Genomic DNA, 16226 nt, shown 5'->3' on the forward strand with positions numbered 1-16226 from the left:
GCCTCGGCAATTAGATTGTCTCTTCTCTCAGTCAAGATCTGACATCTCCGCCTTGCCGGAACGAGTTTTCCAGGGGAATTGGCGGCAGAAATGACAACCTCTGTCGGTCTGCTTGTGCATCATATTCAGCTGCTCAATGTCTCAATGTTCGTGCTTTTATATGGCAAGTGCATCAAATTTCTTGAGAGCCTAACGAATAAGTGACTGCATATAAAATTATCATCGACAACCTGGTAATGTAAAGAATCAAAAAGGCTTCATTGACATCCCGTATAGAAGGTTTGGCACCTTTCAGACCATAGATCATATTTATTGTTCAGTTAATGGCCACAAAGGCTATAGACTAAGGCCGACGAATTCGGAAAATGAGCCCATTGACGCGGTTTTCATGAGAGCACACCCATTTAACTGCTTTAAGAGCATAAACCTCTCGTATTCCGAAATCTATGGAGTGGTTATCATTTTTCTTTGGTACTGTACTTTGTCCTTTTTCTTTGCAGACAATTGTACATTTTTGCCGTCTTTTATTGAGTTACCGGCCAGTGTGATGGTCATGTGAATTAAATTGCCTTTCAATATTCAGGTTTCAATGCTCTATATATGTAAGATGTGTCGTGTCATCATAATTTACATATTCTGTAGCGCTGAAGAATAGCTAACCATTTGAATTCGCTATCACTAATTCGGTGCTGAGATCAACCTGCTACAGACAACACCATGTGAGACCCGCTCCGCCCTATACCGTAACACCCGCTCACAGCGAGGTCGGTCGGTGTCATCTGCATCATGCATGGTTTGGAGCCTGCTGCCCTTTCGTCGTAGTTCCGCCGACCTTCCGCTGCTTGAGAGTCGCTGTTCCGCTGCCGTTCCGCCGTGTTTCCGCCGTCGTTCCACTGCTCGGGAGCCGCTGTTCGTTCCGCCTCTGTTTCCGATATTTCCGGAGATGTGGGTGGCCGATATCCGGACGTCGATTTCTGAGCTTTGACGGGTCGGCGGCAGCTCGATCGGAACCGGCGAGGGAAATAGCCAATAGTGGACCAGGCGTATCTTCAAAGTGCGCTGTTTTGTCGGCCGGCCCCGGACGGCGACTGCGGGGTTTTAGATTTCATCCCGTCGGCCTCGGTTCAAACGGCTAACAGACGCCGGCTGGTGGCCCGGCGCTGATTGCTCCCGCGGATCGGGTTTGAAGTGGATGAAACGCGGCGCCCAAGGCAGTCAGATGTGAGCTGCCTCATAACACACGGACCTAAACGGAAACTAATTCTCACTTCAAGTCAAGATCAGTCGGGTGATTTGTCTGAATTTCCATTGAAAACGAACGTTTTGAATGCGGGGCATTGCAGTTGTCCGATAATTTGGTAGGATCATTCGATTCATTTACTTGCTGATAGTTCGGTTGAGACGGTGACATCTAATCACTGGGAGACGCCAGATAAATTAACGTTTTTATGCAATATTCGAGAACGTAAAGAGGACCGGCAGGGGCGTTTAAGAGCCTCCAATGCTAATTTACTGATCCCCAAAACAATCACGTTTTCATTTTAGGAGCTTCTAGCTTGTCGTGCGTCTCTGGTCGCTTTTCAGTGCAAGTAAATAATGACCTGTCGAATGTGTATTATTAGTTTCATTTCACATATATGTGCGACCATATATGTGCGACCCATCACTGGCGCCTATTCTAAGTAATATCCACATTCCGCATCTAGCCTCACCATATCTTAGGCCGTCTCACCAGATTGGACCTTCATTGTGAGGGCGAAACCAATGCATTTTTTACTACCCTGATTGCTGACGAATGAAGCTGTCTGGGGCCGGCGCGGCCCTAAATTAGCTTGTGTTTGCCGGTGTCGGCTCCGCGTGTTGGACTGATGGTGCCGATTGTTGCACCCGCTGCGGCTGGGTCAGATCGATCACACGGTAAATAAGCCAGCCTGCTGGGACTGCCGCCACCGACCAGTGTCATAACAGCTCACCGGCCCGAGAGGGACCTGCCCTCCAGCGTCGTCGGCGAGTTAATACGGCACCGGATGTTGTTATTAAACGCATTTGGACGTCATTAACAACAGACAGCTGAACCTGACGCTGGGGTAAGTTTGGACACGTCCCTCATTTCATCAACAGCCTAAAAATGTTATAATTGTTTTATAGCGGGTGTTTTATATTATAGTTTATTTGACAAACATGTAGGCAAAGCCTGCAAGATCCCATTTCCGGCAATCGTTCTCGCTGTGACACATTGACACCGCACTGCCGGTGGAAAAGTCATGACATATTGATAAGGCCGGTTCGCTTGACCATCAGGTGAAGTAATCACGGTTATCGCTTTCTGGGCCACCTACCAACGTGCCCTTTTGGTCAGCGATGCACTGTCCGAATGGTCACCCGCCACTAGTCGCGACTTTAGTGACGGCGTGCTTTTCATTCTCTTTGACCGAGCAGCCGCGATGACGAAAAGAACTCGCGAATCCGACTGCCATCGAAAGTGTTGATCGCGTTGCGCCTGGGAAACTGCGATAAGAACTTGGGGAGCTGCGGTCGGCTGTACCTGGTGCGAGCGGCGGGCGCCGGGTCCGCGGCCGACTCTGGCGAGGCCACGTAGGCGGAAAACAGGTTCAGCCCAAGCGGCCGGTTGTACACGACGGCAACGAAGGGTCTGTCCACGATGAAGTTCATCGGCATGGAGCGTGTGAAGAAGACTGCACCGGCGCCGGCGGCCTCTGTGCCCTCCTCAGTTACCTCGATGAATACTTTGTGGATGATATCGCTGACAAAGACGCCTCTCTCGTCGGTCATCTGAGAGAAATCGGCGCCCTGAGAGAAGATCTCCTGGATACCGAGCGCTGTCAGAGGCTCAGTCAGACTGTAGTCAGTCTCAATCTTGAACTTGGGCATGGTGACGTGCATGCTGATCTCGTACATTTGACTGTAGATGTCGGCCATATCCAGCGTGTCTAGCATGTCGAGCAGTGTCTGTACGGACTCCATGCTCCGCTCGGCCGGCCGCAGCAGCAGCAGACTGTACTCGGGTTCCGAGTACGGCAGCGCCACCGCCTCAAACTGCGTCAGATTGGCGTACAGCAGAGACGTGGGGTCCGGCAGGGACATCATGGTCAGCCGGCACTCTCCTTCAGCCGTCAGGAACGGCGTCGGCCTGTCGTCGGTCACAAACGGATGCTGCCAGAGCGCCTTGAAGTAGAGCGCGCTGACCAGCACCAGGTCAGCGCCCTGCAGCTGGTTGGCCGCCACCAGCTCGGCGATCTTCCCTCTCGTCACCTCCGCCACGGCCGCGTTGATCTCGCGGGCCGTCTCCTCCGGGGAGGTGATGGGCAGCGCGTCAGAGCCGTACACCCGGCGCAGTGTGCTCCGGTAGGAGGGCCGCACAGAGAAGCCCGGCCGCACGTACATCCCGTTGAAGGTGGCCACGGTGATGTTGGTGGTGTTGGAGGAGAGATGCTCGATCGCCGACTGGTAGCCGCTGAGGTAGTCCAGCTCAGCGCCCGTTTCGGGGTCCTCCAGGCCCAGGATAGGCATCATCTGCGGCACACGACAGCAGGGACTGTTCAGTCATACACAAACAGACTCCAGAGGTTTGTGTACGTCATTAGCTACCCCATTCTGTAAACATTAGCCTTTAGCGTGAAATGCGACTCGCTAACTGTTGTTGTCACTCTGCAAAGGTCAGTACTATCCAACCGGCTGGTATGAGCTTCCCACCTCCCTCTCCACCTTTACACACAAGCCTGGCCATTGGCCAGTATTCGTTCAGCTGCCAGTCTCATGTCCGTTTCCCGATGTCTCTCCCGAATTCTCACCTCGTCTCTTGTAGTTCCGCCGGCTCCTAGGCACACTTGCGTCATCAGAGACGACATCACGAACGGCGAGACGGCCTGGTTCTCGGCCGGGTCTGCCACTAGCTCCTGCAGTAGCGGCAGGTCCAGCGTGGTGGGCACTGATGGCCGTGGTTCGGGCTCCTGGGGCGACTCTTTGCGCCACCAGCCTGGCTGAATGCTGGCAGAGACGAGAGCCGGCAGCAGAAGCAGCAGAGACAGAGCTAGAGGCAGTGTCGGGCACCGTCGGCCACCTGCTGACGAACACAGGCGCAGGGCAGGAGGATCAGGTGCAGCTCGTAGTAATGGTAATTAGATTTTGTGGAGGCATTTCACCAGAGACTTGGGAGTTCAGTTCGCGCAATCTGAATGTCCAGCGACAACTATAGCTCTGCATATTTACGACCGGAATCGTTTCCTATCGCTTGGATAGGCAGCCACGCCGTGTTAGGAGATAGCCCGATATTACGTCAAGAAATAATAGAACACGTCTTTCAGTCTAGCCACAGCTGGTCCGTTTTGCCTTGCTCGCATTATCAATTAATTGGTCGGGCCTGGTCCGACAAGATAATCGAGAAATCGTCCGCACATAGCATACACGCGCACTTCCAACGGTCCACGGAGGTCTTACCTCGACTGACAAGTGCCATGGTCTCTGATAACTGTAGGAACAGCACACAAAACTGGCACCCACGAACACCGAATCAACGGATGCCTTCCCTGCGCAACGGCCACTCGACTGTGAGTGCCTACTGAGATGTCCTCGCTCTGTCGCTATAGCCGTGTCGTAAGACGGCCTCCCTCTGCCACGGGGCCTTGTGGCTGCGGCGGCTGCAACCCCCAGTGATGGCAATTCTAGCGGTCACTGGCTGGGAAAAGTTATGATTTTTTCTAGGAGTTGCTTGCATCTCCAGTCTGGAGAGTGTCAATGTCGTCAGTTGAACCAGGGAGCTGCCTGGACTTTCCATGTTTATATTGGTGAGGTTTGCACACTGAACAGTTTAATGATTTCTGTCTGGAATTGAATATTGCAGTTTTCTAGCAAAGTGCGTCTTTAAGTTCCTCTTAGTAGTTGAGCCGTGTGGTCAGGAATTGTTTTCAGGGAAGAACATGGTTTCCAAATGGCATGGACCCAATATTCACCTTATTTTGAAAGTACCTAATGTTTTGCTAATAAACCCCAACCTAGGCTTTTATGTAGAACACCTACAAGAATGGTCACTGCAACTATTTTTAATCCTAAACGAATGACAGGAAAGGGACAAAACATTTGGCCGTTCTCTTGGCTACATTGCCGCGTGTTCACTACATACTTCAATCACTCAGCACGATGGACGTATTTCCCTATAGCTGCGAGACATCCACTTATGTATAAAATCAGTGGCTGCGATGGATGCCTCATCGTACGGTACCGGGTGCTTCGTTATTTCTGGAGCAATGTCGTCATACTTCATTGCGTGACAATCTTCTCTATTTACCCTAACCTCAAATAGTCATTATTGCCCTGAACTTACTTTAAACGGCTTACTGTAAGCCAGGAATAGGTCACCAAAAGGTTTACACCTGCATGTAGTGTAAACAAGTGATATTTACGTGGGAACGTCACACAACACCGCTGCAATAGGTCAACTGCTCATGTCAGCTTATCCCTCACGTCTAGTAGGGTAAACAGTCACAGACCCGGTCAGAAGGGCGCCGCGGTGTACTAACCGTTCCGTTGATTGCTGATCGTATCATGTTGACACTGTCGTAGGTCGTACGATTCGTGAAACCAACAGTCGATCGCGTAAACCTGCAGTCAACTCGACTTGCCCGCTACAGTTTGATTGAGTATTGAGTACGGAGCGATAGTGTCGTGACATGAGTTCACTGATTTGTGCCAACCGTGCGACCCGCCAGCCGCTAGGTCACGTATAAGATGACCCGGCTGATCACGTACACAAAGGGACCCGCCAGGTCACGTACGGGACTGTTCAGGAGTCCGGTGGGATCGGCCGGGTCATCAAATCAAAAGGAATACTAAAATCACGTCCACAGTCGAGCCGCAGAGAGCCTGTACGTGTAAGTTCAAATTCTGCTGACAGGGACATTCCTTGGAGACGGATCTGTCTGCTTGATTATTCTTACATCCATCCATCACTATCATAGTGTCCAGTGTCAAAGAGCGTATTGAATGCAGCAGATCAACTGTTATGTAAAGGCATACCGACCTATTCATTTTACGTTTGCTCAATTCCGGTTATAAGAAAAAGATGTTTTTGTACGCTGTCGCTTATATGATATATGTTTAAGGCTCAAGACGTGACATGTACGTGCGTGACTTTTACTGCTAATAGAATATTGTTGATCAATCGATCGATCATAAAGCCTTTGTTTTGTCCAGCACCAGACATCCAAATAAATATCTTTCAATCCAATAGTTTATTAAAGTGCAGCTCTTCATTCGTGAGAAATAATAGCATTACATATTGCTGTCCCTCTTAGATAAGGCTTCGTCGCTTTCGACCATTTCCTATAACCACTGTATCATTTGTGCAACTGACTGCAGTCAACACGGCTGAACAAATCCCACCAGGCGTGCAGGCTCTCAAGCAACAGTGTCCGTCTCTTATTAGTTGTTTACCGTCTCCAACTATCTTCCAACGAGATCATCAGCTTAACCATTAGTGCTAAATGTTTGTGACGAAGAGGGTGCTTCGTGTGTGGAAAGTTAGGGCATTTTAGGTCATACCTATGTGAGACGTTTAGGGACACAATACGTATCACCTAAGCATTATTGTTCATGATTATCTAGTTATGCCTATTGCCTATTTTGTTGAAGCATATACTCGAATACTTTTAATTTGACATGTTATTTATTTAATTCGTCATTTTTTAGACCTACGTATAGTATATGCTCAACTTCAGTTCACAGGGACATCCCTTTGCGACGGATCCGTCTACCCGATAGCCATTTATGCATTATTATGCAACGTCCCAGTAAACATGCCGACGTCGGCCCGACGTCGGCCGACGTCGGGGGGACGTCGGCAACTCGGCATCGGCATGCCGACGTCGGCCCGACGTCGGTCCAACCTCGGCACGACGTCGGCTGGATGTCGGATATGCCCGCATGTTCCGACGTCCAGCCGAGGTCCAGCCGACTTCGGGCCGACGTCGGACCGAGATCAATTGCTGAGGTCCAGCCGACGTCGGGCCGACGTCGGGGCGACGTCGGACCGACATCGGCCGCTGTTTTGACCGTTAAAATAATATAAAATACATGTTTCATGTTTCATAAAGAGCTTCTGTATTCAAAATATCGTCAGGAAACTCAAATCTTCCTCCACGCCGCAACCCCCTGATCCGGACTGGACGGGAAACTTTATCCCATTTGGGATTGCCCGTAAGCCGAGCTCGCCCGTATCCGGGTGCGGTGAGTGCTTGGGGGCTGCTCGGCCTATCCTTTGGTCAGGCTCAGCCCCGGCAACTCACCAGGGCCGGGCCCAGTTCATATAGAAAGGCCAGTCGGCAAGTGTCACTTTGCCAAAGTGCCACTTATCAAAGGGACACTTTGGGAAACGTTGGTGCAGGTGTGTAAGAGTGGCTATATGAATCCATTGTGGGGTCGCCCTTTCCAATAAGTGTCACGTAACAGCAATGGGACCAGGAAATCTATATGAAGTGGACCCAGGGTGCTCGCAAAGAAGACCCATGTCTCCATCCTATAATCCATCCGGCTCTGAAATGGTCTTGTCAGACCGAAAGGGCATAACCCAACAAAACAAACTCAAGCTGCTATCTGGCTGCGTGGTGTAGTGGTTAGCGCACTAACCTCTCGTGCAAATGACACGGGGTCCGAATCCCATCGCCGGCTGATGCTTTTGGCGTGTTGTCCCAGTTGTCCCAGTAAACATGCCGACGTCGGCGACTGGGGGGCTCGAATCCCGCCGCCGGTTGATATTTTTGGCGCGTTGTCCCAATAAACATGCCGACGTCGGCCCCGTCGGTCCAACGACAAACGATCTCGTCAACCTCGGCAAACGACCTCGGCCCGACGTCGGCTCGACGTCGGCTGGACTTCGGCTGGACGTCGGAACATGCGGGCATATCCGACGTCCAGCCGATGTCGGGCCGAGGTTGAACCGACGTTGGGCCGACGTCGGCATGTTTACTGGGGTACTATGGTGAGCATGGCTCTGAATTCTAGTCTGGAACCTAACTACACATATAGCGGTCCCGGGCCGCAGACGGGCTCCGAGAGTAGCGATAATGCAATACCAAGGTACAGGTAAATTACCTAAACCACCGAGTCATATGTACCGTCCGCAGTCGGCAGCATGGGCTGGCCATTAGGAGCTTTAGCTATTTATGTCTAACGCATAACTATTGGTACAGGTCTGGTGAAATTGTATGGTGACTGTCACATTAGCCGTTGTCGTGCTGAAATGCGCCGCGACGTAGATCGCACCTAATCTAATGAAAACGCTCTCACCAATGACAATTATGGGAACGAATTGCGTAGGGTCTTCCAATTTAGCGCTGCTGACGACAGCGCGAAGTGGATAAAGTTCAACATCAACTATCACGCAGCCCATCCTACTGGTGCATTTGACTGCAACGGTTATCAGTTTTAATCCTACGTGCGTGGTACAGCCAAATCGTGCGTGACTGTTTTGCTGGTGATGTTTCTCATTACAGCTGCCCTGGCTGTCAACTAAGTGACCGTCTTATGTCACCACCCACCCGGTCACCCACTGACCGCTGTCTCTTTCCGTTCCCACAGGTCACCGCTGGCGCTGAGCACCTTCTCCGTGACTCTGGCCGTGCTCGGCCTGGCCCGCCTGGTGCTGGGACTCCGAGCCGGCCCCGGCTCGCAGTCAGAGGCGTCCTCTGTCGGCCACAAATCGATACTGAGTGTCAGCCTGCAGACGGCCCTGGTGGTGACCGTGTCGGTGCTGGCTGCCGTCTCCGCTGTGGTCACACTGGTGAGGCTGGCTGTGGTTTCTGAGTCCTGACCAAGGAAATGTTCACTAGGCTGCTACGCTAGTAACTATAATCGCACAACACGCTGAACCTGAACCTGCGCTGACGCTGAACCTGCGTTCGACCGAAAGTCACGATCCACGAGTGCTGCTGCTGAAACCGTGGTTCAGTCCTCTTTACCCTCGCCCGCACATGGGGGGGGGGGGGGGTGGTTGCCACCCCCCCAGGCAGTCTTTCTGCTCTGCACTCAACATTTTTAGAGCTAGAAGGCTGATTTTTCGTATAGCTGCTCGTCTATCCTTTCTTGATGTCCACTGAAAATTTCAAGTTTCTGTGATTTTCGGTTTCGGAGATATGACCTTGTTTTTCAGGTCATGTAATGACCCAAATGGCCAATTCTCAACATCTTGCGTTTGCCATGGGCCTTGTGAGCTTTTGACACCCTGATTTCGGCCTTTTTTGCCAGTCTTACCTCCCACCTATCATGGAACATGTTGTTCGACGATGTACAGGGGTCAAGGTCAGGGTCAAGGTCAACCTAGGTCATCTAAGATAATTGCGTTTTAGGCAAGCTGAATTTACTTTTTGTGAAGTTTTTTGACTGCATTTTTGGTAAAAGCTTCTCAGATCATGATTTAATGTGATATGGACCCAAAAACAATCGGTGCACACATCAGTATACACACAGACACACACAGACATACAAACACATATAATTGACCTTGACCTAACTTGACCTGAAATGACCTCAGCAGCAAAATTCTGGTCGGATAGTGTGACAAAGAGGTTCTAGCTTGCTTGGCACCAGAAAACAGCATCGTCATCGGTATTTGATAAGCAGCGCACTTGATATCCAGCGGTGACCCAAAACAGCAACATTTTTTAGTTTGACCTGACCTGGAAGGTCAATGACTGACCTGAGAAGGTAAAACTGGGTATCATTGGATTCGTCTCTTCCCAAAGAATCTTTTTGGTCTTTACTGCTAAGCTCTATCTCCAACAGGAACGAAATGGCGCGGGGGGGGTGGCAACCCCCCCCCCATGTGCGTTCTAGGATGGGAAAATGGCATGTGCGGGCGAGGGTTAAGTGAGCCCTTCTGATGTTTGTGGACAGGTAGACAGTCCACATATCACCTCTTGGCGCGTTTGTGGACAGGTGGACAGCCCGATGGCGGTGGCTCCCCGCGCCCCTTCCACTCCGGGCAATGTCAGCAGCGAACCGGTGGAACCGACTGACACCGCCTTCCGACGGAAAGAGGTAACTAGGTTCACATGACGGAGGAGGGAGACGGGAAGTCAGGGTCTCAGGTCAGGGAAAGGGGACATGGAAGGGGGGATTGGGTTGGAATGGGTGGGTAGAAGGGTGAAGTGATCAAAACCGGGAAGGTGTTGATGTCACGAGACGTTGCGAAGGAAAGACTGTGTTTCATCCCGTCCTCTTTTGTCTCGTTGCGCCGCTGACCCTGCCTCCCATTTTCCGCCGTCAGGTGGCGCTGTTCGCCACTCTGCTCTCGCTCTTCATCACGCTGGTGTTTCTGCGCACCAACTTCCTGCTGAAGCTGGTGCTGATGGTGCTGAGCAGTGCTGCTCACGTGGTGCTGGTGGCCAGCTGGTCAGTGGCCGGGACCGGCTGGCCGGCGCCGCTGCTGCTGCTGGCCGCTGGCTGCACCCTGCTGCACACCCTGGACAGACAGGCGGAGAGGACCGGGCGCGCCGACTTCCTCTGGCGCATCAAACAGCGCGGCGAGCAGGAGGACGTGGAGACGATGCGCGGCATCAACAAGGTGCTGCTGGAGAACATCCTGCCGCACCACGTGGCCGCCCACTTCCTCAACAGCAGCGCCATCGAGGTGGGGATCCGTCTCTGACTGGGCAGTGTGGTCCGGCCGGTCTAATTGCAGTGGACTATGGAAAAAATTCGTGAACGTATATTTAAAAGGTGTCTCAGAGTTTTATGTTCCATGTGGTTGATACTATGTTGGAATAAGGCAATGTGTAAGGAAATGCAATTTCTCAGTGGGGTAAAGCTGGAATTGTTCATCGTACTCAATATTCCAAATCCATGCCTACAACTATGTCGTTTTCCCCGAGCTGTTTTTCCCCTAAGTCCTTTGTCTGCCCTAGAGCCTGTAGACATATACCTTTCTGATGTCTACTTCAGGGACTGTACCACGAGCGGTACACCTCTGTGGCGGTGATGTTCGCCTCCATACCCAACTACCGCGAGTTCTACGGCGAGACAGACGTCAACAAACAGGGACTCGAGTGTCTGCGGCTGCTCAACGAGATCATCTGCGACTTCGACAAGGTCCGTCTGGGCACATACATTATGCATAGATATCGCGGGAAACACCATTTTTAGCGTGCCTTACAGTTCATCAAAACGTTCCGTGAAGGGATATACCTACGGCTGAGGTACATACACCTCAGTCGTAGGTAAGCACAGCCTTGGGTAAACCTGAGGGACGCTGTCACGCTTGTCAGTCGCAACGCTAAGACGATATTATTGCCGTATTACATTCATAAAAATGGTAACAAACGCGTACGGTATTCAACGAATCTTCGGTCGGACGAATGTTCAATATTCTCGATAAATAATAGGATGCGAATCAAGGAATCCATGTCTAAAGACATTTCCGTCCTTAGATGGCGTTACTCGTATGCGCCTGCAGTTAGACTGTTCCGCAAAACATGTCATTCGCCGATATGCACAATAGATGTCGCTAGTAGTCGACGCCTGAAATGTATGCTGTGCCGCTGGGCTCTGATCGTAGCGGGAGGCCGCTCACGTCTCGCAACGGGCAATTTAGGTTAATTGGCAAATCAGTAGTCTTACAAATACCATTTCTGAGACTCTTGCTTCTTCAGCTGATGCGTATAAAACAAAGAACGATGGGTACCTATGCTGTTCTAAGAAACAACTGGAGAGATTTATTGCAGTTGATGAATCGTGACCTTTTTGCCGTTTGATCATATTACGGTTCGGTGAATCATCTTTATTCATTTCCATGTATACCATTCCAGCTGCTTCTGAAGCCCAAGTACAGTGGAGTGGAGAAGATCAAGACGATCGGCAGCACGTATATGGCGGCGGCGGGCCTGCAGCCGGGTCAGGAGAAGGACCGCGCCAAGCACGAGCACAACGTCATCACCCTGGTGGAGTTCGCCACGGCGCTGATGGCCGCGCTCGACTCCATCAATCGGGAGAGCTTCCAGAACTTCAAACTGCGCACCGGTCAGTCACGGCAGTATTCTAACGCGTGGTGTATTTTTTATTATCCAGGGGGAAGGATGGCTCTCGGGTTCTCGGCTCTTTCAGACAATGTGTTTTCTTTTTTATAAATAGCTGAGCACATTTTTCATCTAATGCAGATGCATTTATTGCCCCTATGCACAGTGGGGATTTTTCCGATCTAGCGCCTATTAATTCAAAAAATATTTTTGGGATTTTTGTTTATTTTTTTGTGTCAGTAGGGCTAAGAAATGTCTGAATTTTTCATATATGGCATTGTTTTATCTGTATGTCCACAGCAAAACTAGGAAAAATGCGCCCAAAGTTCACACTCATGCGTGATTACTCAATGGGCTCAGCAAGGCCCGAAAGTATAGCTCAATTTCATTGTCCTGTCCTGTTGGTTTTAATCTTGCGAGGTCTTAAAGTTGCATATCGTCTGAAAGGCACCTTTATTAGGAATGGAATGGCAAACAGAAAGTATGCCACAACCTTACTAAGGTCACAAAAATGCCCTTTACAAAAAACCCTTACAGACACCATATTGAAGGAATGGTATTCTGAATAAATGTAGGAAATCAACAATGTTTTCCACACTTTTCTACTCCGAAATATATCCTATCGAATTCGCCACTTTCTTCTGCACAAGACAACGCCTAGTTTGGCTGCCGAAACTTGCCTGAACATGGAATATTCACATTAGAGTGTTTTAACACCCCACTCGAGGAGCGCTAGGGCAAACAGCACGATATAGGTATGTTCCGGACATAGGCGAATAATTTTACTTCGTGATTTATATGATGCATATTTTCTGAGACACATTCATTAGGAATAGGATGACAAGCGTAAACTATACATACCGTAACCTTATTAACCATCGCACTTGTGGGGAGGGGGAGGGGGAAGGGGTCGGATAAAACCCCATGGTTTTCCGCAAATTACTCGCGCAAAAAGCGGCCGATCGCGCCGAAACTTTCGGTACCCTCGAGATCATCAATTTTACATCTAACCTAAAAATTTCATGACTCTGACCCAACTGACCTTTGACCTGTGGCATATTTCTCGAGACCATGTTTGGCCGGAATCGCGATTCGGCGTATGCCAGCTCACATTATCCGCGGTTTCCAGTCTTTTTGTGGTTTTAAACGTTCAAATATGTGAAATGATGTTGGTGCCATGCATAATGGTGGGTGTCAAGGTCACGTGAAGGTCAAGTCAATGTCATTGACCTTTTGATGACCTTGGTTCACTTTTTCGAGTTTTACTTGTTTCTAGGGTAGTTTTTGGTGCTGATTTCGATTTTAGCAGCCATTTGAATATTTACGAAGTAGTTCTAGTGCCTTCGTTCCATGTTACGAAGCTATCAGTAGTAGGTGACACTTCTATGGATGGCCGGCAGGACGCCTACTAATTGATCTAACCTGACCTGACCCGACCTGGCCTAAATGCATAAAGACATCGTCTGTGATCAAAACTAACATGAAATTCGTGATCAGCACCCCAACCCCAAAATACCCCGTAACACCCTAACTTTGCGAAGTTTCAAGAGGTCTCGATTTCCCAACTTTAGTTGGGTCATTAAACTGTTTTGGAAAGTCAGCTTATGACCTTGGACTTTGAAATTGGATATATTCGGCCTAATTTCGTCATAGGCAGCACGCTTGACTTTTCCGCGAAGCTCTAGCTTGATCAGGGGCCAAACGGCTGAGCGGGGGTCCAATTGAACCCCCTATACTATGTTGATTATGCACATTTACAGGTAAAATTATCACCAGGACACACCAGCCAACATCTGTGCACAATCTGGCTACAATTCTACCTATGGTTTGCCCTCTACGAATAAATACGTGCTAGATCGGAAAAATCCCCACTGTGCTATGTGCCAATTCACTCTGCGTGACCCAAACAGTGGCCAGGGTGGTCCTGTTTGTCCCAGTTATCATAACCACTAACCAGGCCGCAGTATCGCACCTTGTGCTCCTGAGCTGAGGTTTCGACCAGTGTGTCGCTGTTTGTCCCAGGCATTGACCATGGTGTCGCCGTTTGTCCCAGGTTTTGACCAAGGCGTCGTTTGTCCCCAGGCATTGACCAGGGCGCGGTGATTGCCGGGGTGGTGGGCGCCACCAAACCCCAGTACGACATCTGGGGCGACACGGTCAACGTGGCCAGCCGGATGGACAGCTGCGGCGTCATCGGACGCATCCAGGTCAGAGCGGGGCACAAAGGTGCAGGTCAGGCCGGGTCACAAAAGGGTGCAGGTCAGGCCGGGCCACAAAAGGGTTCAGGTCAGATCAGGGCACCGGTCGAAACAGTCACAGGTCACATGAGAGGCGCATGCGAAATTGCCAGATCGTGTCACAGATCAGGCCGAGAGGGGTCAGATCAGACCATGTCACAGGTCAGATCGGATCGAATGGGGGAGGGACTCATGTCGAAACCAGCCTCAAATCACGCAGAGATATACATACTACATACACAGTTCAGACGTCATCCATCTGACCCATCCCCTCCTCTCCCGTCAGGTGACGGAGCGGGCGGCGCAGATTCTGCTGGAAGCCGGCTACAGACTCGACTGCCGCGGCTCCATCCAGGTCAAAGGCAAGGGCGCGCTGGTCACCTACCTCGTGCGCACGCCGTTCGACCCCAGCTTCCCCGCGCCGTCACCGGTGCTGGCCTGCCCTCCGGTCCTCCCCGCAGTACAACCGGCAGCTCTACTGGCCCCGCCCGGTGGCCCGCCGATCTCGTCTGCAGACATATCGGCAGGTCTACCAGCACCGTCCGACACATCTCCAGCAGCTCCGCCTGGGACTCAAGTCAGTGACAGTGGTCGTAGTATTCTAGCACCAGAGGCGCATGTGAGCTCCCCAGTGCTAAACGTTGCCGCGCCAGTCATAGAATCCAGTGCGGACCGATCAGAGTCGGCAGCGAAGGACGTCGAACCATCAGCGCCTGAGACGGACGCCGAAAGCGACGAAACCACGGCTCTGATGGGTGTCGAGTCTGTGACGGCGGGGAGGCTGAAAACTCCAGAAAGCCGCTCCGTGCCCCGGACTCTGGCGCTAACAGGTATGGACGGCGCGGCGATGCCTGCCGTCCAGCCGCTGGCAGCCACCCTCACCGCCAACGGCAGCGTGCACAGTCAGCTGGTTCCCGAGACGGCCACCAGGCGGCAGCACCGGCCGCCCAGCTGACGTCTGGAGCGCGGCGAGACGCTCGTCTGAGGGGTAGAGACGACTCGTCTCGGGGAGCTGATAGACGCAGTCGGACCCTTGTAGATGGAGACGGCTGGTCCAGGAGCGTGAAGGGGCCAGAACTGCCAGAAAACTTACTCGACGTGTCAGAGCGGCGGTGCTTCTACGCATATCTCTTACTCGTTGCACCCAAAATCCTGGACCAGGCGATCGAAGCTGCACCTCTTTTCTAGACTCGACGGAGGCCCGTCACCCGTTCTTCTCGTGTCCCGTCAATGGATTATGGGGAACTGGGAGCTGGGAAGGCAACTCCATCCCAAGCCGTGTCGTGAAGCTCTCAGCTCAACCGTTGCCCTCCTCGAACCACACCTCTTCTTCTATGTGTTTCAGTGATCTATGTGCTTTCAATGATCTGAAGACCTCTGGCGATTCCTCCACGCCGACCACCATACACTATCAATGTGAGCGTCAAGGCTGATAAGGACAAAGAGCTGAATGCGAGATTCTGACGTGGCGCTGTGGCGAACTGGCGTTCATGTTACGCCAGGCTGAGGTCAAGGCGGTGACAGTGACCGTCTACTCTGACTAGCACTGTTTCGAGGCGGAGACTGGTAAAGCTGCTGAGACCGACTGAACAAGCATCGGTCTCTCGTCCATGGTCCTGCGCGGCACCGCTGGGTTGGAGGCAGTCGCCACTGCCAGTCACCACCTCTTTCAAAGGTGACGGCGTAACGGGATTGTGACTCGTGTGCACGCGGGGACCCTGTTCAACGAAGGTCCCCACTTCTAACAGGGTATGAAAACGAAGGACAACCGTGGGGTGCGCGCATTGTTGCCATAGTATTAGCGCTTTGTTCGCTCTAAAAGCATGTCACCATTGATGTGCTTCATGTGAGAGATTGTTGCCGAATCTGAATGTCATGCTTAACGGATCAATATCATCAGCATCATCGAACGACAATCAAATAATACAGCTCTCATTGTGTTCCATGTCAACTCTTTTCATGTTGT

The 16226-nt window shown here is 51.3% G+C and overlaps 2 protein-coding genes across 3 annotated transcripts in view; one reads left to right on the forward strand and one right to left on the reverse strand.

Annotated features, from left to right (window-relative positions):
- Positions 1-16205, forward strand: part of LOC122394512 (adenylate cyclase type 2-like) — an 84691-nt gene extending 68486 nt beyond the window's left edge. The window contains exons 13-19 of the mRNA XM_043391423.1: positions 8593-8794; positions 9949-10050; positions 10280-10642; positions 10954-11100; positions 11817-12027; positions 14106-14230; positions 14547-16205. Coding sequence (XP_043247358.1) covers positions 8593-8794; positions 9949-10050; positions 10280-10642; positions 10954-11100; positions 11817-12027; positions 14106-14230; positions 14547-15215 — 1819 coding nt within the window. The 3' untranslated portion in view covers positions 15216-16205. The remainder of the gene's footprint in view (positions 1-8592; positions 8795-9948; positions 10051-10279; positions 10643-10953; positions 11101-11816; positions 12028-14105; positions 14231-14546) is intronic.
- On the reverse strand, positions 2155-4637 carry LOC122394513 (leukocyte elastase inhibitor A-like). 2 transcript variants are annotated; one of them, XM_043391425.1, is made up of 3 exons: positions 4459-4637; positions 3813-4081; positions 2155-3534 (listed from the first exon to the last, which is right to left on the reverse strand). In XM_043391425.1, the coding sequence occupies exons 1-3, from the start codon at positions 4475-4477 to the stop codon at positions 2419-2421; spliced, it is 1404 nt and encodes a 467-aa protein (XP_043247360.1). In that variant the 5' UTR covers positions 4478-4637; the 3' UTR covers positions 2155-2418. The 2 variants fall into 2 exon arrangements, with proteins under 2 accessions (XP_043247360.1, XP_043247359.1); XM_043391424.1 differs by having other exon boundaries at positions 3813-4084; positions 4459-4627.
- Positions 16206-16226: the final 21 nt, after the last annotated feature.

The sequence above is a fragment of the Amphibalanus amphitrite genome, unplaced genomic scaffold, assembly GCF_019059575.1.
Source record: "Amphibalanus amphitrite isolate SeventyFive unplaced genomic scaffold, NRLGWU_Aamphi_draft 000596F_arrow, whole genome shotgun sequence".
Lineage (NCBI taxonomy): Eukaryota > Metazoa > Arthropoda > Thecostraca > Balanomorpha > Balanidae > Amphibalanus > Amphibalanus amphitrite.